The 25,653-nt window shown below is 46.7% G+C and overlaps 1 protein-coding gene across 1 annotated transcript in view; it reads left to right on the top strand.

The window, feature by feature from the left end:
- Window positions 1-25,653, top strand: part of LOC310795508 (matrix metalloproteinase-17-like) — a gene marked incomplete at its 5' end in the record, with an annotated part of 137,671 nt that overhangs the window by 104,843 nt on the left and 7,175 nt on the right. Inside the window, 5 exons of the mRNA XM_083657572.1 lie at window positions 663-839; window positions 1,615-1,717; window positions 8,012-8,094; window positions 13,271-13,423; window positions 18,377-18,634. Of these exons, the coding sequence (XP_083513698.1) occupies window positions 663-839; window positions 1,615-1,717; window positions 8,012-8,094; window positions 13,271-13,423; window positions 18,377-18,634 (774 nt within the window). The remainder of the gene's footprint in view (window positions 1-662; window positions 840-1,614; window positions 1,718-8,011; window positions 8,095-13,270; window positions 13,424-18,376; window positions 18,635-25,653) is intronic.

Raw genomic sequence — 25,653 nt, 5'->3', positions numbered from 1 at the left:
ATGCTTCAGCCTCCAGAGCTGTCTGTCTGTCACACCTCTTACCTTGCATGATACGGAGATGAGGTGAAAAAAGGGTAATACATGCAAACCCTTACATCACTAGGCACTATTATGTTTAAAAAGGACCACATTTAGAGAGTTCAGCTAGTGCTATGTTTTTCCTATGATTGTTTGACTGTCTTTGTATAAGTTATTGTACCGTGGACCACAGTGGGAATTCGTGTTTTTACGTAACAGGTTATTGTGCTTTGTTCTGGGGTCACATGCATTGTTTTGATATTTTAGGATCAAACCAAATCAATCAAATCAAAAAGAACATGCATGATGGCCACGTAATCTACAAGTGTTAACAAATAGCATCCAATTGAAACGGTCTGATTGGTACTTACTGTTTTCTCTCAGTAAACGTAGACAAATTGTCTCTCCCTCCTTCGCTCTTTCTCTTTGGGAACAAGCACGTTCACTCACGACCAAAGGCTCATTTCATTTAGCGATGATTTAATGTACTGCATCACAGCTACTTTCATTCATTTCATTTCCCTCTCTTGACATTTTCTGCATTCTGTTGTTATAGCGCTTTCCATCATGCTGTGTTCTGTTGTCAGTTAAATCTTTGTATCCAATTATCTCTCTCTCTCTCTCTCTCTCCCCGTCTTGCTCAGACTCCCACGGGATGGATCTGTTTGCGGTTGCAGTTCATGAATTTGGTCATGCCATCGGCTTGGTCCATACTTCAGCCATCGAGTCCATCATGCGACCGTACTACCAGGGTCCAGTGGGAGACCCCCTGAAGTATGACCTGCCCTATGAAGACAAGGTCCGCGTCTGGCAACTCTACGGTATGGAGCAACACCCACACACCTCTCTATATGTGTATGTGTCTGTGTGTGTGAGACCCCCTGAAGTATGACCTGCCCTATGAAGACAAGGTCCGCGTCTGGCAACTCTACGGTATGGACGAACATACACACACCTTTCTCTATGTATGTGTGTGTGTGTGTGTGTGTGTGTGTGTGTGTGTGTGTGTGTGTGCGCGTGCGTGCGTGCGTGCGTGATTGTCTTTCTGTATTGTTTTGTCCTCTCAATATTGATGCAACCACTACGCTTCAATATTACATTAAGTCAAATTCCTTATGTAATACGTATGTAATCTGATGACCTACTGTGGCAATAAAAGTGAATGTGAATTTGGTTGGTGGTGTAAAGATGAGCCCAGCAGCCAGAGGGCGCTGAGGCCTCCCATCCCAGCAAGCAGCAGCTGATGAGTTCTATACAGGAAGGTTATTGATTTAATTAAAGCATCAGTGGGAGTCAGGAGGGACTTAATTGGCCGTCTTTATGACGTATGACCTTATCGCACCGCTCTGTGATAAGGGTTGATAACCATGATCATAAAGAGAGAATTGGAGGAAAGAACTGTGAGGTGAGAGAAAGAACTGTGAGGTGAGGGGAAGAACTGGTCTGAGAAAGAGAACACAGAAACAGAGAGAGAAATAGAAATCAGCAATGAGGAAAGCACTGGGGAATATAATAAACAAATTCAGAATCAGCAGAATGTTATTGCCTTCATTGTAGGTTTATTTGACTTGACCTTTGACCCCATATCCTTCCTAGGGGTCAGAGACTCCGTGTCCCACACCAATCGACCAGGCAACCCCTCCCAGACAGATGAGCCACCCGTCCTGCTGGACCTTCCTGAAAACAGATCCACTGTCCTGTAAGTACAACACAGAGAGATCTACTGTCCTGTAAGTACAACACAGAGAGATCTACTGTCCTGTAAGTACAACACAGAGAGATCTACTGTCCTGTAAGTACAACACAGAGAGATCTACTGTCCTGTAAGTACAACACAGAGATATCTACTGTCCTGTAAGTACAACACAGAGAGATCTACTGTCCTGTAAGTACAACACAGAGATATCTACTGTCCTGTAAGTACAACACAGAGAGATCTACTGTCCTGTAAGTACAACACAGAGATATCTACTGTCCTGTAAGTACAACACAGAGAGATCTACTGTCCTGTAAGTACAACACAGAGAGATCTACTGTCCTGTAAGTACAACACAGAGATATCTACTGTCCTGTAAGTACAACACAGAGAGATCTACTGTCCTGTAAGTACAACACAGAGATATCTACTGTCCTGTAAGTACAACACAGAGAGATCTACTGTCCTGTAAGTACAACACAGAGATATCTACTGTCCTGTAAGTACAACACAGAGTGATCTACTGTCCTGTAAGTACAACACAGAGATATCTACTGTCCTGTAAGTACAACACAGAGAGATCTACTGTCCTGTAAGTACAACACAGAGAGATCTACTGTCCTGTAAGTACAACACAGAGAGATCTACTGTCCTGTAAGTACACCACAGAGAGATCTACTGTCCTGTAAGTACCAACACAGAGAGATCTACTGTCCTGTAAGTACAACACAGAGAGATCTACTGTCCTGTAAGTACAACACAGAGAGATCTACTGTCCTGTAAGTACAACACAGAGAGATCTACTGTCCTGTAAGTACAACACAGAGAGATCTACTGTCCTGTAAGTACCAACACAGAGAGATCTACTGTCCTGTAAGTACAACACAGAGAGATCTACTGTCCTGTAAGTACAACACAGAGAGATCTACTGTCCTGTGAGTACAACACAGAGAGATCTACTGTCCTGTAAGTACAACACAGAGAGATCTACTGTCCTGTAAGTACAACACAGAGAGATCTACTGTCCTGTAAGTACAACACAGAGAGATCTACTGTCCTGTAAGTACAACACAGAGAGATCTACTGTCCTGTAAGTACAACACAGAGAGATCTACTGTCCTGTGAGTACAACACAGAGAGATCTACTGTCCTGTGAGTACAACACAGAGAGATCTACTGTCCTGTAAGTACAACACAGAGAGATCTACTGTCCTGTAAGTACAACACAGAGAGATCTACTGTCCTGTAAGTACAACACAGAGAGATCTACTGTCCTGTAAGTAGAGCACTTCAACAGAACCGGGTGTCTGCCGCAAGTCTGCGCCTTGATTCACCTTAATGGTGGAGCAGAATGAAGACATGCATTCATCCCACACTCATTGATTCACAACTATACACTTTATCATCCAAACTATATATTTTTAGATAAAAACATACAGTATACTCTGCCAGCTTCCCGGTCCTCTCCGCACCTGTCTCGCTGTGCGAAGAACCATAGTTTCCACAATTTGTAGCCTACTCCAACAGAAACATTGCATACACATGCAACAATAAATACACACAGCAATAGCAGTACCTAATGAGATAAGCTCAGAACTCATTGGATTCCATTGGCCAACAGTAGCTAAGTATGGCTTTGTACAAATTCATTCAAAAATTCAATAGCTGCTGGAATCAAATATTTCTTGGACTTCTTGGTCGCATACCTGGTAAAGCCGGATCTGCAGCCAGATGGTGGCAGCTTGAGAGGTTACCTCAGGTTTAAGAGGTTATGGGAGTCCAAAGAGATGACCTATGTGGTTTAAGTGACTCCCACTCTCTGAGATAGATCCTGGAGAGGGATGCCTATGATCCTCTGGCACATCTTAATGGGGCTTTATTCTTAAGGCTAAGATTTCCAAACTGGCATTATTATAAGGAAAGTAAAACAAACAAAAAAAACACTTGTCCCCTCTCCGTGTGCTAAAACAATTGTCCACATGAAGAACAATCTTTGATTGATTGCTTCTTACAGATATGATCAGTGTTTGCCTCAAAGTTAGGTTTGTCATCCAGTTTGGTCCCCAGATATGTTCACTGCCGCACCCTGGCGACAGGCTCATCTTTTGTGATGGTTGGCACAGGGGAGAGGTATCCAGGGAAAATACGTTCAGTTCAGTTCAGTTCGGGTTGGCACAGGGGAGAGGTATCCAGGGAAAATACGTTAAGTTCAGTTCCAGGGGAAATCTGTGTCGGTCGGGTAAGTCTTTCACCATGATATCGTCATGCCGTTCTTTCCTCCCTTGACGACCTCTGACTAGCTCATTCTGATGACTGGCTGTCAGCAATGTCTCACTCATCAGCATCAGGTTTTGTGTGTGTGTCTCTGCGGGGCTGCTCTCTCTGCCATGTGATGCCCTATTTCTGTGGCCCGGCATGGCTAAGCAAGGCGCTGTATCAGCCCTTTCTGCCTCGGCCATTGGCCTTGTTGCAGTTTTCACTGCTGACTCCACTTTTCCATTGTTCTGTGGGATCGTGGTGAGGACAAGGACATCTCGTGGCTGAATTCCCGTGACTTGCTGGAAGCCCTGAAGGCCTCAGATGAGCACTGAGGATCATTGTCAGTAAACATCTGGAATGCCATTTCTGGAAAACAGTGATTTCAGTTTTCACTGTGCTGACCGTTGCATTTTCCAGGTAAAACCCCTTCCTACAAATTGGATTGGTAAGCCACATGTATCATGTAGTCTCTGTCATTAAACAAACAAACAGTCCCTATCTTCTCCCAGGGGCACTTCCTGTGGTCTCAGTGTCTCGTTTTGCTGTTTCACACTCCGTGCACTGCATGTGCTACACCAGAGGTTCTCAAATGTTTTTCAGCCAAGGACCAAGATACTATCTTACAAGATAGAAAATATACCGGGGACCCCCTCATTCTGATTTGTGATTTTGGGTTAGGCTTAATTGTTTCCACGGTAACGTGCTTGACTTTTAAATTGATAGGTTTGTTAGATTCGAATGTAATCCATGAACCATTTTAGATTTAAAGCATACAATATTTTCTTGAACTATGAAGCTATTGCAAAAATGCCTGGCCAGTATACCCACACGTATACACACATCCTTCTATTCCAATATGTGAGGAACGGATTCTCAGCGTGATTTCTGACTATAGTGCTCATTCACCACCACTCATCATGCTGTATATGTTCCCTTTTACAACTGTCTATTTAAATTAAAACAAAAAACTTAAGGTGAGTGGACTACCTATTCTTCTTATTAAAAATATCTTCTGCAAACAACACAATTTCGTCTTTCTCTACTTTAATCAGAATGTTAAAAGAGTGCTCAGAAGCCCACAAGTAATTACAAGATGGTGAAACTGCGATCGCTGTCATTTTTAATACAATATACGCTGCCTGTGATATCATCTTAAGCTTGATCTTAAAATTAACGTAGAAGGCACTCAGTAGAGTGCAAACCACCACCAACACTGAACAACTCTCCAACTGGCAACGCTGCAGCCTCTGTACCAATTTAGTTTGTTTATTGTTTGTCTTGTGCATTTTTTCCAACAAATTAGCATGTGATTTAAATGCCATTTAGCAAACCATCTTGGAAGTCCTAGATGTACTTTCCCACCAGCACAAATTAACATATATACCGGTAATAGTTATGTCTAAAAAATAAACAATACAATTTTTTTTTCAAGATTTTTTTCAAGATTTCTTTATCCCATTTTTATCCCCCGTTAGTGCTAATTTGAATTTATTTATCCTGGTTGCTACTCCACCCTCTGCCGATCTGGGGAGAGCTGAAACTGGCTCCATGCTTCCTCCGACACATGGGCAGTAGCCAGCTGCTTCTTTTCACCTGACAGGGGAAGCTTCGGTGCGGTAGGACATAGCACGTAGCACATAGGACGTGGGAGGATCACGCTATTCCAACGAGTTCCCCTCCCTCCGAACAGGTCCCCCTAACGACCAGAGGAGGCACCACATCAGCGACCAGGATATTGCATGTTTTGGTGAGGGGTTCCTATATGAAGGAAACCCCCAGGGGGCATGGGGAGAACATGCAAACTCCACACAGAAAGGCCCTTTTGACACCCCACCCGGGCGGGAAAACAATCATTTAATTGAATCACCAAAATCGATTGGACTGATCCTTGGGCCAAGGACTGTCTGTCCACCACATTTCAGACAAATCCATTCAAGCAAACAGACAGGGGTGAAAATATCACCTCCTTCCAGCTCTGTTGGTGGAGGTAATTACCCACAGAGGTCAAGCCCTTTCTCACCCAGCTGTGAATTTAACCAGCCGTGTCATATAACCTCCCTTCCCTATTCTGCTGAGGAGTGGACTTCATGAATGGATGGAACGGACCCGTTCCACTATGAAAAGAAGAAATCTTTGAAATAACTATTTATTGGCCTAAATTCTGTCTATTCACTGAGGTTTCTGGAGCTTGATATGGTGGCATTTTAGCAAAGTATCCCAAAAAGCCAAGAAACTTGAGAGCCCAACTTACTTAGCAATTGATTAATTATCTAATGAAAATAATTTCCTATCAGCAAAATTCAGCAAGTGGGCAGCTATCTACCCCGACATGATTAAACTGCATTTTGAAAGTACACACATTCGCACACATGCGCGCACGCGTGCGTGTCTGGGCATGAGCGCATGCACACACACACACACACACAGTACACAGCTATCCAGCCGTGAAAAGCAGCTCTCAGCCAAACAGCCAGTAGATGTAACGATTGACTCACAACAAGTGGAATATTTGACTCTTTTTTGACTCTTTCTTTTTTGATCAGACATGCACTGCTGCTGTGTCAGCAGCTCCATCAGGAGATGCTGTGTGCAGAAGGTGGATTGGACTTGATAAGAGTGAGTGAGAGTGACCACTAGGGGGTGGTGTGGTGTTGATAGAGTGAGTGATAGTGACCACTAGGTGGTGGTGTGGTGTTGATAGACTGAGTGAGAGTGACCACTAGGGGGTGGTGTGGTGTTGATAGAGTGAGTGATAGTGACCACTAGGGGGTGGTGTGGTGTTGATAGAGTGAGTGATGGTGACCACTAGGGGGTGGTGTGGTGTTGATGGAGTGAGTGATAGTGACCACTAGGGGGTGGTGTGGTGTTGATGGAGTGAGTGATAGTGACCACTAGGGGGTGGTGTGGTGTTGATAGAGTGAGTGATAGTGACCACTAGGGGGTGGTGTGTAGTGGTGTTGATGGAGTGCTGAATAGAGATCTTTGTTGATATGACTGCTCACAGTGGCAGCCTTGTGGTGTTAATAACCTCATCATTGGCAGGCCGACCATGTCACTGCTTTAAATCACTTAGAGGCACCAGGGGACAGAGGCACCAGGGACAGAGGCACCAGGGGACAGAGGCACCAGGGGACAGAGGCACCAGGGGATGAAGGCACCAGGGACAGAGGCACCAGGGGATGAAGGCACCAGGGACAGAGGCACCAGGGACAGAGGCACCAGGGGACAGAGGCACCAGGGGATGAAGGCACCAGGGACAGAGGCACCAGGGGATGAAGGCACCAGGGACAGAGGCACCAGGGGATGAAGGCACCAGGGGATGAAGGCACCAGGGGACAGAGGCACCAGGGGATGAAGGCACCAGGGGATGAAGGCACCAGGGGATGAAGGCACCAGGGGACAGAGGCACTGTGGGGACAGAGGCACCAGGGACAGAGGCACTGTGGGGACAGAAGCACCAGGGGATGAAGGCACCAGGGGATGAAGGCACCAGGGGACAGAGGCACTGTGGGGACAGAGGCACCAGGGGACAGAGGCACAGTGGGGACACACAGGCACTGTGGGGACAAATCAAAACAATACAGCAAATAAAGATGTATAGAGTGACTGACTTCAGTTGCTTGAACACACAATAAATCATGTTTGAACATAAAAGTAATTGGAATACAGCAACAAATAAAGTTGGTATTTGAACAATAGACGCCTATAAATGTCCAGTTTTGTATAAGCGGTTGGATGTTCTCTCTGCATGGACTACTTAATAAAACCAGATTTTTGCCACTTCTCTCTCCTCCTCTCTTCTATTCATTCCAACTCCTCTCTTCTTCTTCTCTCCTCTTCCTCCTCCTGCTCTCCTCTCTTCTCTCCTCCTCCTCCTCCTGCTTCTCCTCCTCCTCCTCCTCCTGCTCTCCTCTCTGCTCTCCTCCTCCTCCTGCTTCTCCTCCTCCTCCTCCTCCTCCTGCTCTCCTCTCTTCTCTCCTCCTCCTCCTCCTCCTCCTCCTGCTCTCCTGCTTTCTTCTCCTCTGGTCCATCTCTCAGGTTGGCTCGAGACACTCCAGACAGATGCACCAGTCACTTTGATGCTGTGGCCCAGATACGAGGAGAGGCCTTCTTCTTCAAAGGTATTCAAGCACAGAGAGCGAAAGTAAAGGTGGGAGACAGACAGACAGACAGACAGACAGACAGACAGACAGACAGACAGACAGACAGACAGACACACAGACAGACACACAGACAGACAGACAGACAGACAGGCAGGCAGGCAGACAGACAGACAGACAGACAGACAGACAGATAGCCAGACAGACAGACAGATAGCCAGACAGACAGGCAGACAGACAGACAGACAGACAGCAGACAGACAGACAGATAGCCAGACAGACAGACAGACAGACAGACAGATAGACAGACAGACAGACAGGTAAAGTTTTATGAAAAATCTAATTGAGCTAAATGAGCTGAAGTAAGAAATGGAAGAGCAACTGATGGAGAGAGAGAGAGAGAAGGTGCAGAAGGTCAGGATGAGATTGAGGAGTGGTTTTGTACTAACTCCAGATTCACTGAGTGTTGAGCGCAGCTGAAACTCATCCAGCTGAGAGCAGTGGTGGGAATGTTACTTTTAAGACGGATTCCACGACAGATTACTGAATAGATACCCTCAAATGTAATTTGTAATGTATTCCATTCCATTACTCAAGTTAAGTAATGTATTCTAAAGACTTTGGGTTACTTTTGTAATACATCAAAATCATCTCGCTGAGCCGATTTGTTGAACGTACACAAACGCCAGGGCAATTGACGGTCTCAAGATTCAAGATTCAAGATTTTTTATTGTCACTCCATGGTACAAGTATCACGTGTGAAATTCTTGTGCTGTGGACTCCGTTTACAACATAGTACAAATATAACAGGGCATATGAGTGCAAAAACAACAAGAGACACAACAAGCAATAAGGCAGTATAGTGATAAGACAAGTCAGAGACAGTGGCATATTCACTGCTCATAGGTGCACATGTCGTGTGCATACTTTAGACGTGCTTAAACATTTTAAATTCGGCGTATTTGACATACAGGTGCCAATAGCATATTCCTTATTAAACATACAATTAAACTCTGCGTTTTAAATTCGCCATATTTGACATACAGGTGCAAATAGCATATTCCTTAATAAACATACATCTCACTCTCTGTAGCGCCCTGCGGTCCATGGTGGTACAGTTCCCGTACCAGGTGGTGAAGCAGCCAGTCAGCAGGCTTTCAATGGTGCCTCTGTAGAAGTCCGTAAGGATTTCTGGCCTTAGCCCAAATTTCTTCAGGCGCCTGAGTCCGTGTATTCGCTGTTGGGCCTTTTTGACAACAGTGGCGGTGTGGCCGGCCCAAGTCAGGTCCTGGTGGATGTTGACTCCCAGGTACTTGAAGCTGTCCACCCTTTCCACCACTGTGCCGTTGATGGTGATTGGGGGGTGTGCGCCCCCACCCCTCCTGTAGTCTACAATGATCTCCTTGGTCTTGGAGACGTTCAGAGAGAGGTGGTTGTCCTGGCACCATTGTTCCAGGGCCCCCACCTCCTCTCTGTAGGCCGTCTCGTCGCCCCCCGAGATCAGCCCCACGACTGCTGTGTCGTCTGCAAACTTCACGATGGTGTTCGAAGTTTGAGTCGCCACGCAGTCGTGGGTGTAGAGGTCGTACCAGAAGGGGCTGGAGACGCACCCCTGGGGCGCTCCTATGCTGATGGTCAGTGGGGAGGAGGTGAGGTTGCCCACCCTCACCACCTGGCGGCGGTCTGTCAGGAAATCCAGGATCCAGTCGCACATTGCTGTGTTTAGTCCCAGATCCTTGAGCTTGTGTACCAGCCTGGAGGGTACTATGGTGTTGAATGCACGCGCTCTGATGTCATGTTATGAGTCACGTGACTGAGTCACATGATTGTTGAGCTCTATACCTTCAACAGCTAGCTTAGATCCAGACTCCAGAATCACGTCCCGCCTCCCTCCTCAGATTCAGAGAGTCTGGCGTTTCTCGAGTCAACGGCTTGTTCTCGCACAGAGAAACCGCTTTTTCTTTTTGACCATTCTTGCAATGGTTTTTCATTGACATTGGAAGAATACAGTGGTTGAAATCACCCCCTTAATCAACCTGTTGTCTTTGTAGAAATTACATTTTGTCATCCAACGTTCTTGGTGAAGTTGATAAACCTACTTAACCTTGGACGTAGTGGCTAACTGCCTGCAGAGCATCAGTGTGGACTGAAGTAACGTCAGAGTCACGAGAACTAGTTGTGTGGCTTAGCCTTCCCAAATGTTGAGGGTCGTTTTTTAGAATTGAATACATTGAATTGGGAACGTTACATTCAATTTCATTCAGACTGCCTGGCACTAATCGCCAGCATAGCATAAAGCGGAAGTTAAGTCACATCCGGTACGTCATCGTTAATTCGCAAAATCTGTTTCCATTGCAAAAGTTTGCATCTACTGTCGATACGCTGATAAATCCACCCCCTCCAAGCGTAAAAACTTTTATGCGATATTTCGACCTTTATTCGAATTTCTGGTGTTTCCATTCAAGTTTATATTCGCATTTTGGGTAAATGCGAATATCCAGAGGTGGATGGAAACCCCATCAGTGTGGACTGAAGTATCGTCAGAGTCACGAGTGAGAACAACCAACCAGCCTGATATCAGGCTGTTCAGCTGCAGCATGCTGAAGTGTTCCTCTTTTGATGTGAAATCTATGATTCATGAGCTAACAGCCAAAAAACTCATTGTACCACCACTGAATGTAACTTTATCACATGTGCAAATTGCTCAACTTGTTTTACATTTCGCTATTTATTTATTTATTTATTCATTCATTCATTCATTCACTCACTCATTCATTTATATATTAATTCATTTATTTATTTATTTTCATGGGTGAGGTCAGCATTTCGGACAGCAACAGCTTCATCACAGAGTGTGTGAGGTTTTTCTGGAAACGGTGTTGCTTTTGGTTTAGAACAGCTTAGGTAGGCGATAGATTAGCTACAGCCTAAGGCTGACCTGTTAGTGTTCAGGCTAAAATCAGACTAGAGCAGGGTAGGATAGGCCAGATTAGGCTGTAGATTAGCTAGATACTATGTCCCAGTTAGCTCTGGTTAATGCTTAGAGTAGTCAGTTGTCTGATCTTCTCCCCCCCCCCTCTCTTTCCCCCTTCCCCCGCTTCTTCCCTTCTTCCCCCTTCTTGTTCTCCTCTCTTTCCATGCTCTTTCCTCCCCCACATCCCACCGCCCCCCCCTCCCTTCTCCTGCTCTCTCCTCATTCTCCCCCCCTCTGCTCCTTCTCCTCTTCTCCCCTATTTTCCTGAATCCCTGCCACTTCCTGCTCTCCCTTCTCTCACATTCCCCCTGCTCTCCTTCCCCTGCACCCTCCCACCTCTCCTTCTCTGCCTCTCTGTCCTCCCCCCTCTCTCACATTCCCCCTGCTCTCCTTCCCCTGCACCCTCCCACCTCTCCTTCTCTGTTCTCTCCTCCTCCACATTTCCCATTTTCCCCCCACCCTCGCCCTAATCCGGGCCCGTATCCTACTCCCTCCCTCCACCCTAGACCCTACCTCTACTCTCTGTCCTCCCCCCTCTCTCACATTCCCCCTGCTCTCCTTCCCCTGCTCTCCTTCCCCTGCACCTCTACTCTCTGTCCTCCCCCCTCTCTCACATTCCCCCTGCTCTCCTTCCCCTGCACCCTCCCACCTCTCCTTCTCTGTTCTCTCCTCCTCCACATTTCCCATTTTCTCCCCACCCTCGCCCTAATCCGGGCCCGTATCCTACTCCCTCCCTCCACCCTAGACCCTACCTCTACTCTACCTCCCCTGTACCCTTCCACCTCTCCTTCTCTGTTCTCTCCTCCTCTCTGTCCTCTCCCCTCTCTCACATTCCCACTGCTCTCCTTCCCCTGCGCGCTCCCACCTCTCCTTCTCTGTTCTCTCCTCCTCTCTGCCCTCTCCTCCCTCTCACATTCCCCCTGCTCTCCCTCCCCTGCACCCTCTCCTTCTCTGTTCTCTCCTCCTCCACATTTCCCATTTCTCCCCACCCTCGCCCTAATCCGGCCCTGTATCCTACTCCCTCCCCTCCCCCAACCCTAGACCCTACCCCTACCCTGGCTCTCCCTCCCCTGCACCCTCATCTCTCCTCCTCTGTTCTCTCCTCCTCCACATTTCCTATTTTCTCCCCACCTCCCCCCTCTCCTCCCTCCTCCCTCTCCCTCCCTCCTCCACTCTCCTGCTTTCTTCAAATGTTCAAATGTTATCTTTATTCTGTATATTCTTGTTACTGTGTGTTAGCTAGAATCAGCTAGACATACTTTCTGTGAAGCCCTCTGAGACATGCTTGTGAATTAGGGCTATATAAATAAACTTGACTTGACTTGACTTCAAGTCGGAGAATCTCCGCCTGGGGGCATGAATCAAATATATCAAAGGAAGACTGACAGCCAAAGTGAGCTACAGATCAGCAGACTGTTCCAACCTCTCCTGTCTCCTCTCTCTCATAGGGACTGTTCCAACCTCTCCTGTCTCCTCTCTCTCATAGGGACTGTTCCAACCTCTCCTGTCTCCTCTCTCTCATAGGGACTGTTCCAACCTCTCCTGTCTCCTCTCTCTCATAGGGACTGTTCCAACCTCTCCTGTCTCCTCTCTCATAGGGACTGTTCCAACCTCTCCTGTCTCCTCTCTCATAGGGACTGTTCCAACCTCTCCTGTCTCCTCTCAGTCTCCAGCTCAGTGGCCTTGTGGTCTGAGTGTCCGCCCTGAGACTGGGAGGTCGTGAGTTCGATCCCCGGCCGAGTCATACCAAAGACTATAAAAATGGGACCCATTTGCCTCCCTGCTTGGCACTCAGCATCAAAGGGTTGGAATTGGGGGGTTAAATCACCAAATGATTCCCGAGCGCGGCGCACGCTGCCACTCACCGCTCCCCCAGGGGATGGGTCAAATGCGGAGAACAAATTTCACACATTGTGTGACAATCAGTGGGACTTTACCTTTACTTTACCTCTCTCATAGGGACTCTTCCAACCTCTCCTGTCTCCTCTCTCTCTTAGGGACTGTTCCAACCTCTCCTGTCTCCTCTCTCATATAGGGACTGTTCCAACCTCTCCTGTCTCCTCTCTCTCATAGGGACTGTTCCAACCTCTCCTGTCTCCTCTCTCTCATAGGGACTGTTCCAACCTCTCCTGTCTCCTCTCTCTCATAGGGACTGTTCCAACCTCTCCTGTCTCCTCTCTCTTAGGGACTGTTCCAACCTCTCCTGTCTCCTCTCTCTCATAGGGAAATATTTCTGGCGACTGACTAGAGAGAAGCACCTGGTGTCTCTGCGTCCGGCTCAGATCCAGCGCTTCTGGAGGGGGCTACCGGCCAACCTGGACAGTGTGGATGCTGTGTATGAGAGGCCTGGGGACCACAGGATAGTCTTTTTCAAAGGTATGCTGCAGAAAACCTCCATCTGAACAGAATTACAGTCCAGAGGCCCGGGGACCCGGCTTTGTCCTGTTCAAAGGCATGCTGGATGCTCCTGGCCACTGCCTCCTGCAGTCAGAACGGTCAGCTCTTCCACTGAGCCTCCACAGTGACCAGTGGGCACAGCATCCAGATACGCTGGCTGCACCATCCGCATCGCAGTTCATACACGTGACAGAAATGGGATAAAACTGTGTACTTTGTATGCTGTCCACAGCACATGCAGGTACACACACACAACACACACACACACACACACACACACGCGCGCGCGCAAACACACACACACAAACACACACACTGTAAGAGGAGAAGCCACACATCCAAGTGGTTTGGACGGGAGTTTAACGAGGAAACTCGAGTGAAATAGTGAGAAGTCGTTGCGGTTAAATGCGATGAAAGGTTATTTACAGCATATAAAGAAATAACTCACCGTTGTCTGCCTCAGTACTCTGCTTTTCAATTTTGCTGCTGTCACTATGAATGAACCATAAATACATTTCCAGTTGGGTAGTTCTCCAATATGATCAGAGGAACATAAATTATATTTTCCTTGTTACCTCTTGTCTTTCTGCCAAGTGAACGTGAGAAGTAGCACAGGCGTTATACGACATGAGCCCGCACAAATTGCACCCGAGCAAAGGTCACCCCAAGTGGTGCGTGTCCATGGTGGGGAGAGTTCCAATCCTGTTCCACACGGAAGAGAGTCTCGAAAGAACTGCAGTCAGGAGCAGAATCTCGTCACTATGACGATGACGGGGACGGGGACTTCCACACCCAGAGGAGTTTTGTGGGGTACATAGACCAGACCAGCACATCCGGGTAATTTGCAAAACATGAAGGCAGCGCCGACAACACAAGCCACTCGCATTGACTTCAATGTAAAATAGCAGTACCAAAAAAACCGATAGAAGAATAACCATGACAATAAAATATATTTCAACTCGGCCGGCCATAGAATGCGCGAGATACATCGACACGAGGTACTTGCCTTATATGAACGCTGTATCCAGTTTCCACCAGGTTATGTAGAGACAGTCTGCATGTTTGGGAACACCCACAAAATGTTAAACGGCTGGCGCACGAGTGGGGTAAAACCGCCCATATATTCAAGATTCAAGATTCAAGATTCAAGATTTTTATTGTCACTCCATGGTACAAGTATCACGTGTGAAATTCTTGTGCTGTGGACTCCGTTTACAACATAGTACAAATATAGCAAGGCATATGAGTGCAAAAACAATAAGCAATAAGGCAATAAGCAATAAGCAATAAGCAATATGCAACATTAAGCAATAAGGCAGTATAGTGATAAGACAAGTCCGAGACAGTGGCATATTCACTGCATGTAGGTGCATACATTAGACGTGCTTAGACATTTTAAATTTGACGTATTTGACATACAGGTGCAAATAGCATATTCCTTATTAAACATACAATTAAACATTAGACATACGTAATGGTAGCAGCTGCAGTACGGTACAGTACGGCTACTACACTATTTGTGTATGTTAAGGAGTCTCGTGGCCTGCGGAAAGAAACTGTTCCTCAAGCGATTTGTGCATGCTTTTGGAACCCTGTATCTCCTCCCTGAGGGTAACAGGGAGAACAGGTTGTTGTGGGGATGGTTTGTGTCTTTGATGATCTTCAGGGACCTCCTGAGGCACCGCTGGTTATACAGTTCATGCAGTTCTGGCAGCTCACATCCTGTTACGTGCTGGGCCGCGCGTCTCACTCTCCGTAGCGCCCTGCGGTCCATGGTGGTACAGTTCCCGTACCAGGTGGTGAAGCAGCCAGTCAGCAGGCTTTCAATGGTGCCTCTGTAGAAGTCCCTGACGATTTCTTTCCTTAGCCCAAATTTCTTCAGGCGCCTGAGTCCGTGTAGTCGCTGTTGGGCCTTTTTGACAACAGTGGCGGTGTGGCCGGCCCAAGTCAGGTCCTGGTGGATGTTGACTCCCAGGTACTTGAAGCTGTCCACCCTTTCCACCACTGTGCCGTTGATGGTGATTGGGGGGTGTGCGCCCCCCCCCCCCTCCTGTAGTCTACAATGATCTCCTTGGTCTTGGAGACGTTCAGAGAGAGGTGGTTGTCCTGGCACCATTGTTCCAGGGCCCCCACCTCCTCTCTGTAGGCCGTCTCGTCGCTCCCCGAGATCAGCCCCACGACTGCTGTGTCGTCTGCAAACTTCACGATGGTGTTAGAGGTTTGAGTCGCCACGCAGTCGTGGGTGTAGAGGTCGTACCAGAAGGGGCTGGAGACGCACCCCTGGGGCGCTCCTATGCTGATGGTCAGTGGGGAGGAGGTGAGGTTGCCCACCCTCACCACCTGGTGGCGGTCTGTCAGGAAATCCAGGATCCAGTCGCACATTGCTGTATTATATATCTCATGGGCTGACTCACCAAAAGACGGTGCTGCGGCTCTAAACTACAGGTTTGGGGGTTCTAGAGCAGAACACAAGACGTCTGCTCAGATCTGCGTTTACTGCGGTGGTTAAATCCCCGATCGTGTCTGCCTGGGCTGGGCTATCAGCTAAATTCTAACTTTGCTGAATGGATAGAAGGGGGTTTTTACCCCACCCTGACCCCGCCCCCAGCCAGGCTGAGCCAGCTAAACCAGCGTCTATGACGAGACGTGGCCTCAACCTATGCATCATCCACATTGATGGTGTCACCCCTACTCTATTGCAGACCCGTTTTTTTTTATTGTTATTGAAATTATAAAACCACAGCAACTCTTCAGCATATCTCTATCAAATTAAACCGTTTTAAATAGTTTGTTTGAAGTGGTTTCGGCTTCTTGTACCGTCTTTTACTATGGTGGGTTTTCCCTAAAAAGGGTCGCTGGACGCTTGAAGACGCGGCGCAGTTCTGATCTATTGATTGGAAGCTGTGCGTGTGTGTTCATGCCAATTGACTAAAAGGGGGTCGAAATTCAGGGTGGCAGAGGCGGAGTAGGGTGGGCTGCCCCGGCCATCCTGCATTTAGTAAATGTGGTCGCAGCTATTGGGAATTTGTGTGGGGTAATTCATATATAAGCAATATAATGCCATTGTTTTTATTACAGAAAAGAGCCGTAAGAATGAGTCACAAAGTTGAATTTAGAGAACATACTAATAGTTTATTTATTAAGTCAGGGTTATTGAAACTTAATGAGATAATAGAACTGCAGACATTATTAGTTATGTTTAAAGCCAAAAATAGGGTATTGCCAGAGAACATGCAAAAATTGTTTGTGTTTACCTCCTAGAAGATGAAAGTCACAGGAGGAGATTTGATTTTAAGCATCAAGCTACTCGGACCACTTTAAAACAAATGTGTATTTCTGTTGTTGGTGTAAAACTTTGGAATTCTCAACAGAAGGACCTAAACTGGGTTGTACAAATATTTTTCAGTTTAAAAAGATGTATAAAGAGAGACAAATTAGACATTATGCACTTGAAACTTAATTGGATGTTAGCTTTATTTGATTTAAGCTTGTAATTTATTTTCTTTTATCCACCTTATTTTTGAATGCCCCACTGTAAAAAATAATTGTGCGTACAAGGTCCGGTTTAACGTGACTTATTGTTGCAGCTTGCCATTTCCTAAATGGTATTCTACTTGATTTGAAAAGATGGCCACCTACACTCAGTCTCTTGTACCCTGGCTGAATTGAACATAACTTGGTCAATAAGTATGTAACATACAAAATAAAACAACCCGTAATATCTTAATTTTATGTAGAATGCAGAGGACATATAACTGTTTATTTAAACTTGCATTCCAGGAATATTGTGCTCTTAAGATGACGTTAGTGGCTCGAGTCTGTTTCGTCCTGAAACCCACATAGGTTGCGCCAGGCGTAACCTATGTGCGTAACCTATGTGCGATTCGAAATAACGCATCCGAGATAGAAAACGTTATGAATATAGCCACGTTATAAACAACAAACTAACGCTGGTGATCCGTATGGAAACAGTGTTACTCGAAATGATTAAAAGTTATATCAATTTGGTCATTCAGTGGCGTTTTACTGCCATGTAACATAACTAACTAGCGGCTAATTAGCCACAGCAGGCGATTACCCATGAATGCACTGCGCTCTTAAAGGGATATTTATGGACGAGATTTTTGCCAAGCTGGACCTGATTAGTGATTTGCTCCGTTCGCCCAGACGGGTGTCAAGCTGTCAGCAACAAGGCTGGGAGGATCACACCGGAAGAAGCACCCATCATGCAGATCAGGCAAAAATGGCCGCCAAAAATAAGGTGGATAGGTTATTTTTGTTTATGTTGTGTAATCACGGTGTTGATGGTGTAGGTATCTGTAAATGACAGACCATTTAAGATTCTTTGTGTTCAAGTAAGGGACAGATAGAAAATAAGAATTATATTCTTCTTTCTGCTCCTTTTCAGTCATGAAAAGCATTGATTTCAAACATGTATTGTGTGACCAAATTTATATTGTACTATTGTGCATTTTCATGACAGGAACAAAAAAAAACAAAAAAAATGAATGAATGAATTTGCGCTTGTTTCAATGTGATTTATCTGGACAATAAAAAGCCAATGAAAAGGAACATCTGTTGCCTTTCTTGCAGTGTGCCTAGGATCTTGACGGAGATGCTGCCAGAATGTGTTTCTCTGTGAGAGCGACAGAGGAGTTTTTCTGATTCAAACTGGTACAAAAGCGAGGCCACCAACGTTCTCTCATTGGCTGTAATTGTATTGGAACAGAATGTGCTGCATGGCAAAAAGCCTGCGTCTCAAAGTCTTTTCAAATGAATAGTCTCAAATTCATATCTAGTCAGCTGTCTGTGTATTATAAGAAATTATGTTGTGTCATTGATAAAATTGTGACATTTTGGGGAGCTATATTCCAAACTGTTGAGATTTTTTTCCTCTCTTTGGCTGATATCTCTATGTCCCGCCCCCTTCAGGTCTAAAGTACTGGATATTTAAAGACAACAACGTGGAAGAGGGTTACCCCCGTCCAATCAGTGACTTCGGCCTGCCCGTGGAGGGCGTGGACGCAGCCTTCGTCTGGCTGCACAACGACAAGACCTACTTCTTCAAGGACAGCCACTACTGGCGCTACGACGACCACCTGAGACGAATGGACCTGGGCTACCCTAAAGACACGGCGCTGTGGAAGGGACTGCCACTGCACCTGGACGACGCCATCAGGTGGTCTGATGGTGAGTGCCTTGTTTTGTCTTTTTCCACAGCGTGTGGGCGGAGCCAGCGCCATGGCTTCAGGAGGAGCCAAATTCAGCTCGTGCAGGCGGGCCTTCAGGAACGCTTAGTGAAACACAACAAACTCCACCCAACCGGGACGCCGGCTGAATGAAAACAAACGCACATTCACGACAGCCACAGAGGGAGTCGGTGATGCCTTCAATCTATCTCTCTCTCTCTCCCTCTCTCTCTCTCCCTCCCTCACTCTCTCTCTCTCCCTCCCTCCCTCTCTCTCTCTCTCTCTCTCTCCCTCCCTCCCCCTCTGTTCACATGTCCTCCAATTCCAAGTGGACTTCAGAAACTAGTATAAGTCGTCAATGGCGTCCGCTGCTGTCGGTGTGCGCGTCCTCTCGGGGGGTGTATCCAGCACCGCGGAGCTAATAGGTTGTGTTGTGTTGTGTTGTGAAAGTGAAACTAGTATTTTTGACCCTGTGCGTGGCCGAAAATGTGTTCAAGTGAATTCAACGTGTTTGTTTCTGTGCAGTGTTGTCTGTTCGCCCAGGTGGGTGCTACACATCGGTGGTGGATGAGTTGAGTCCCCCCCCATACACACACACACACACACACACGCGCGCATGCACACACACACACGCACGCACGCACACACACACCTATGTAAAGCGCTTTGAGTGCCTTGAAAAGCACTATAAAAATCCAATCACTTAAAGCCGACACACTACACCTGCTGGTGCTAACCTGAGGGGGCTCCTGTGAGCTATATGAAACGCCGTCTAGCCCACACACACGTCGCCTGTACTGATTCCCTACTTGTTTCTTTACTTTTCTCTGTAGTTCAGTTACCTGACAGGTGGCTTGATGGACTGAAAGAGAGAAAATAAATGATTAAATAAACAAAGAAAAAGATAATTCTAATAGAGGATCACATAGATTCATGTAGATCAGTCCATCACTGCAAGCGAGCAGATGATGGGAGATTTAACAGACTGCACCAATTAAAGCCGGTGCAATTAAGGGTAGCCAGAGTTGACATCCTTGACTCAAAATGTCCCAGGTAGGGATGTTCATTTTTGAACAATTTCCATAATCGAAAATCGGGAAAATTCACGATCAATTATCGATTATCGATAGCGTAATAATAATAATAATAATTTTTTATTTTTTTATTTTTTTTTACTCTGGTCTGGTAATAATGTTGCGCGTTCTCGGCCAGCTATAATGGCGATGCCGCTGTGTAGTAAGAATATCAGACACTAGCGCTGTGGCCAGGTAAACAAACATGTTACATGTCAGGTTACATGATGTAAGGCAATCGGCGTCTTCCAGCTTAGCTGACAACACAAGAGCCAAATCAACAGGCCTGAGCCTCACTGAGGTCCGCAGACCGCTGGTGTGCGTTTGTTTGTGTCCCCGGCGCATGCCGGTGTGAATTCCCCATGTTTAAAACAGTTTTGTTGGCACAAAGGCCCGTGCCCACTAGAGACTATATGAAGCTCCACCTCACGTTAGTCGGCTGTGCAATGGAGTGGGGCGAGGAGGAACGAATTCCACCCAAACCTATTCCGCAAAAATAATAATAATAATAATAACAATAATCGATCAAAATTCCACATGATCGATTCAATTCCTTAACGATCAATTATCGATTTTCGATAATTGATGAACATCCCTAGTCCCAAGGGAACAAGGGAATCAACCCTGTAACACGTTCCAACTCTGAATCTACCCTGTAACACATTCCAACTCTGCATGTGGGATGAAGATTGACTGGTAAATGGAGAGCTTTGCTTCACAGTTCTGCTCTCGTTTCAGCACCACAGTCTGGTAAGAGCGACTACTTTGCTGCAGCGGCTTCATCTAAACGCTGGCCAATCTCACAATCCATCTCTATCCTCACTCGCCGGCGTCAGCTGTTCTCTCCCCACCTGAGAGGGACAGTGAGAGCATTGAGATAAGAGAGTGACAAAAGCAGAATGGCTGCAATATACACTTCAAAGTTCCCAGTGTACCGCCATCTTCTCTCTCTCTCTCTCTCTGTATGTCTCTCAGTTTCAGAAGCTAGCATGGCTGTCTTTAGAACTTCTACCTACCTGCTTGCTTTTGACCTGGTCTGGAGCTTGGTGGTTGTAATAGGAATGGGTAGGTTGTAAGAACGTTGCGGTTGGTCAGACGTTCCTACACAATTTGCCGTGTCTCTGGGTGGGAAGCCGGTGGGGTATGAGCCGTGGTTGCTGCACTAGCGCCTCCGCTGGTCGGTTGGGGTGCCTGTTCGTCAGCGGGGGGGAATCGCTTCGTGATAGTGATATTCCCACGCGCTATGTCCTGCTGGTGAAACGCCTCGCTGTCGGGGGAAATGAAGTGGCTGGCGACTGCACATGTATCAGAGGAAGCATGTGCTAGTCTACGGCTCTCTCCAGATCGGCAGAGGGGGTGGAGCAACAGCAGCAGGGATAACTGGTCAAGTAGAATTGGGGAGAAAATGGACGAAAAATCAGAAAAAAACTTGATCAAAAAAAGAAAAGATATTTGCAATAGTTCCTTGTTGCCTGCGAGCAGGAGATGTACGCCCCTGTAGTCCCATAGATTACATTAGATAGATTATGGAAAACCTCAAAGGAGGGTTTTGGAAATTGCCCTCTCCTGTCTATATATTCTCCTGTCTATTTATTCACGAGTTTTCAACTGATTGGGGGAGTCAAGCCATACTGCAATTTGCATACATGCACTGTCTTCTGTCCAGTTAATTTATGAGTTGAGATTTCTCGGTTGGATGTTCTGCCGGATGTTAATTTCCTAGATTTCCTAGATTTTAGTTTTTCATCACTTAACGTCTGCATGTGATGTGATGTGATCAGAGGAGCTGTAAATCAGCACTGTGTCCAGAATGTGAATAATGACAGACTCAATATCTAGGACACGAGTCAACAAATCAGCCCCTGCCTGCCCTGCACCGTGCTTCATCAATAATGCTTCAATATTCAGAGCCATTTCATTCAACTCCTTTGTTGTTTATGTTTATTTGGCCACGTGCTTTTTTTAAACCTTTATCTGGGGGTATTTTGACTGAGCATTCAAGCTCTTTTTCAGCAACACATTGCATGACATTCACACAGTTAAATAAACACATTGCATGACATTCACACAGTTAAATAAACACATTGACAGAGCAGCTGTGAATGTACTGCAGAGATGCCCGGTACAACCAGACTCTACTGTAGGACAGTGAGCAGCTGAGGGTGAAGTGCTTAGATCAGAGGTTCCCAAACTTTTCAGACCAAGTACCACATGTACCAAACCAAATTTCCCAAGTACCACTTCCCACTGTGGTTACCAACTTTTTTCTCCATTAAAAAAAATCACTGATCAGAAAGGCTAAATACATATTATACAGATAAACATCTTATTTGCTGATAGGCTGATGGCAGTCAGCAAGGCTCTCGAGTACCACCAGGTGGACCCTCGCCGACCCACAGTTTGGAAATCACTGGCTTTGATCATGGCTACCATTTCCAGATGACGCATCTTGGGTGCATTTTATATCTGGCTTTTACGTGTTCCCTTTGAATAAAATCATATCGCCTAGGATGCATGTTAATGATAGACACTTTATGTAGGTTTCTTTCAGGTGGGCTGTTGTGTGTTAGGTAGGGCTGGGTTCCAAAAAATCGATATCGATATCGAATCGATATTCATTTGAAGGAACTCATATCGATTCATGAATCCCAATATTGATCTTTTACTATAATCCTTTTCATGTGGATGCTTGAAGCTTTGACTCGCGTGGTTTGGTTCTTAGCGGAACAAGATTTTGTAAAAATCTGTAAACATTAATATTTGTAATAATGCACCAAGGTAGAGGGTCCCTTGTACAGCATTATTTATTTGAGAATTTCTTTAATATCCAAGCAAAATTGTTATTGTAACTGAAATATCGATATTGAATCATATCGAATCCGGAAAACAGTGGAGATACCCAGCCCTAGTGTTAGGCTTTGGGTGATGCGGTGGTATTTTGTAGATTTTCAAAACAGACAAAAACCCAGACGCTCGGTCCTGAAATCTCAGGCCGCTCTCAGTGACGATCCTGTCTCCCTCACAGCCTCTCCCAGCTGCATGTGTGGAGGTGATGCTGTCTCCCTCACAGCCTCTCCCAGCTGCATGTGTGGAGGTGATCCTGTCTCCCTCACAGCCTCTCTCAGCTGCATGTGTGGAGGTGATCCTGTCTCCCTCACAGCCTCTCCCAGCTGCATGTGTGGAGGTGATCCTGTCTCCCTCACAGCCTCTCTCAGCTGCATGTGTGGAGGTGATCCTGTCTCCCTCACAGCCTCTCTCAGCTGCATGTGTGGAGGTGATGCTGTCTCCCTCACAGCCTCTCTCAGCTGCATGTGTGGAGGTGATGCTGTCTCCCTCACAGCCTCTCTCAGCTGCATGTGTGGAGGTGATGCTGTCTCCCTCACAGCCTCTCTCAGCTGCATGTGTGGAGGTGATGCTGTCTCCCTCACAGCCTCTCCCAGCTGCATGTGTGGAGGTGATCCTGTCTCCCTCACAGCCTCTCTCAGCTGCATGTGTGGAGGTGATGCTGTCTCCCTCACAGCCTCTCTCAGCTGCATGTGTGGAGGTGATCCTGTCTCCCTCACAGCCTCTCTCAGCTGCATGTGTGGAGGTGATCCTGTCTCCCTCACAGCCTCTCTCAGCTGCATGTGTGGAGGTGATCCTGTCTCCCTCACAGCCTCTCCCAGCTGCATGTGTGGAGGTGATCCTGTCTCCCTCACAGCCTCTCAGCTGCATGTGTGGAGGTGATCCTGTCTCCCTCACAGCCTCTCAGCTGCATGTGTGGAGGAGGTGATCCTGTCTCCCTCACAGCCTCTCAGCTTGCATGTGTGGAGGTGATCCTGTCTCCCTCACAGCCTCTCAGCTGCATGTGTGGAGGTGATCCTGTCTCCCCCACATCCTCTCTCAGCTGCATGTGTGGAGGTGATCCTGTCTCCCTCACAGCCTCTCAGCTGCATGTGTGGAGGTGATCCTGTCTCCCTCACAGCCTCTCTCAGCTCCATGTGTGGAGGTGATCCTGTCTCCCTCACAGCCTCTCAGCTGCATGTGTGGAGGTGATCCTGTCTCCCTCACAGCCTCTCAGCTGCATGTGTGGAGGTGATCCTGTCTCCCTCACAGCCTCTCTCAGCTGCATGTGTGGAGGCCCTTTTCCCTGTCAGGTGCTTCAAGTTCTTGTTTCTGCCTTCTGAGCCTTCGCCAGCTTCAGAGGTCCTGCTCCAAGCTCTTTGATGATGTGTGTGTGTGTGTGTGTGTGTGTGTGTGTGTGTGTGTGTGTGTGTGTGCGAGAGAGAGAGAGAGAGAGAACAAGACCAACCCTTTCCCCCCCCAAAGGGCAGTTTGGAAACAGACCCACACGCAAACACAGCAACACAGAGCCTGGGGCCTCCTGGGTACTGGAGCCACATCAAAGTCTGCTTGCTCTGTTTGTAGGCTGCTCCCACAAGCTCAGGATAAAGAGAGAAGAGAGAGACCAGAGATAGACACAGGCACAGAGAGAGGAGATAGAGAGACAGAGACACATCAGGATAAAGAGAGAAGAGAGAGACCAGAGATAGACACAGGCACAGAGAGAGGAGATAGAGAGACAGAGACACATCAGGATAAAGAGAGAAGAGAGAGACCAGAGATAGACACAGGCACAGAGAGAGGAGATATAGAGACAGTAGTCTCTTAAAACAGACTGTCTCATCTACATCCGGCGAATGCAGCTATATACAGTCTGTACATTACACCCCCAGAACATGCACAAGGAAGTTGGGAAAAAAACCTTCAGACTGGAAGGAAGTTCTACGGAATCCGACCAATCACGACACGCAAATGCGGCATATTGGATTCTGATTGGACTAATGAGCGAAAGACCCGCCTTTCTGCCGGCATATTGGATTCTGATTGGACTAATGAGCGGAAGACCCGCCTTTCTGCTTCCCATTCCGGTTGGTGCATGATTCTCCCTCACGAAGTACAGACGGTATGGCGGAAGCATTAGAAAATTGCGGAAGCCAACTCGTCTGTTCTAAGAGACTAGAGAGACAGAGACATATCAGGATAAAGAGAGAAGAGAGAGACCAGAGATAGACACAGGCACAGAGAGAGGAGATAGAGAGACAGAGACACATTAGGATAAAGAGAGAAGAGAGAGACCAGAGATAGACAGAGGCACAGAGAGAGGAGATAGAGAGACAGAGACACATCAGGATAAAGAGAGAAGAGAGAGACCAGAGATAGACACAGGCACAGAGAGAGGAGATAGAGAGACAGAGACACATCAGGATAAAGAGAGAAGAGAGAGACCAGAGATAGACACAGGCACAGAGAGAGGAGATAGAGAGACAGAGACACATCAGGATGAAAAGAGAGAACAGATAAAGGCAGTTACAGAGGGATATCTCACTCCCATCTCGTCAAATACTGACGTTTGGTCAGGACCTTTTTAAAACACTTTCTTCATCATTTTTCAGGCTCGGCCAATAGACTTCCATCAAGCTCCCACGCCGTCTGAACTCCACGCCACGAGAGTGTGGCAATGAAATAAAATGGTGGCCAGTAAGGGCATTTGTGGTCGGGGGGACGGATGGGAAGTTTGGCTTTGATGCCGACGACCGGGGTTCGATCCCCAGCATTTTCAAAGTCCATTTCAACCACATTTCAACATTTTTAAAACAAACTCGGTTAAGGTTAGAGACATGGCTTGGTCATGGTTAAATAAGAAAAACATGAACAACATTCATTCATTGCCTAACCATAGAGAGCCAAAGTGGAACGTCACTTCCTGCTTCAGCACTGTACCAGAGATTTTCATCCGCCATTTATTTTCCCATACACCTTTTGTAAAATGCGTATCAAAATAGTTTTACTGGTTCAAACCAAACGGTACAGATATATTTAGAAACAGGAGAGACAGCATAACATTTCACTGGGACCAAAACGTTAAAAAAATGCGGGTTTAAAGAAAATATTTTTTCAATGTTGT

Source organism: Poromitra crassiceps (genome assembly GCF_964638095.1).
Source record: "Poromitra crassiceps genome assembly, chromosome: 21".
Taxonomy (NCBI): domain Eukaryota; kingdom Metazoa; phylum Chordata; class Actinopteri; order Beryciformes; family Melamphaidae; genus Poromitra; species Poromitra crassiceps.
This window is presented reverse-complemented; position numbering and strand designations above follow the sequence as displayed.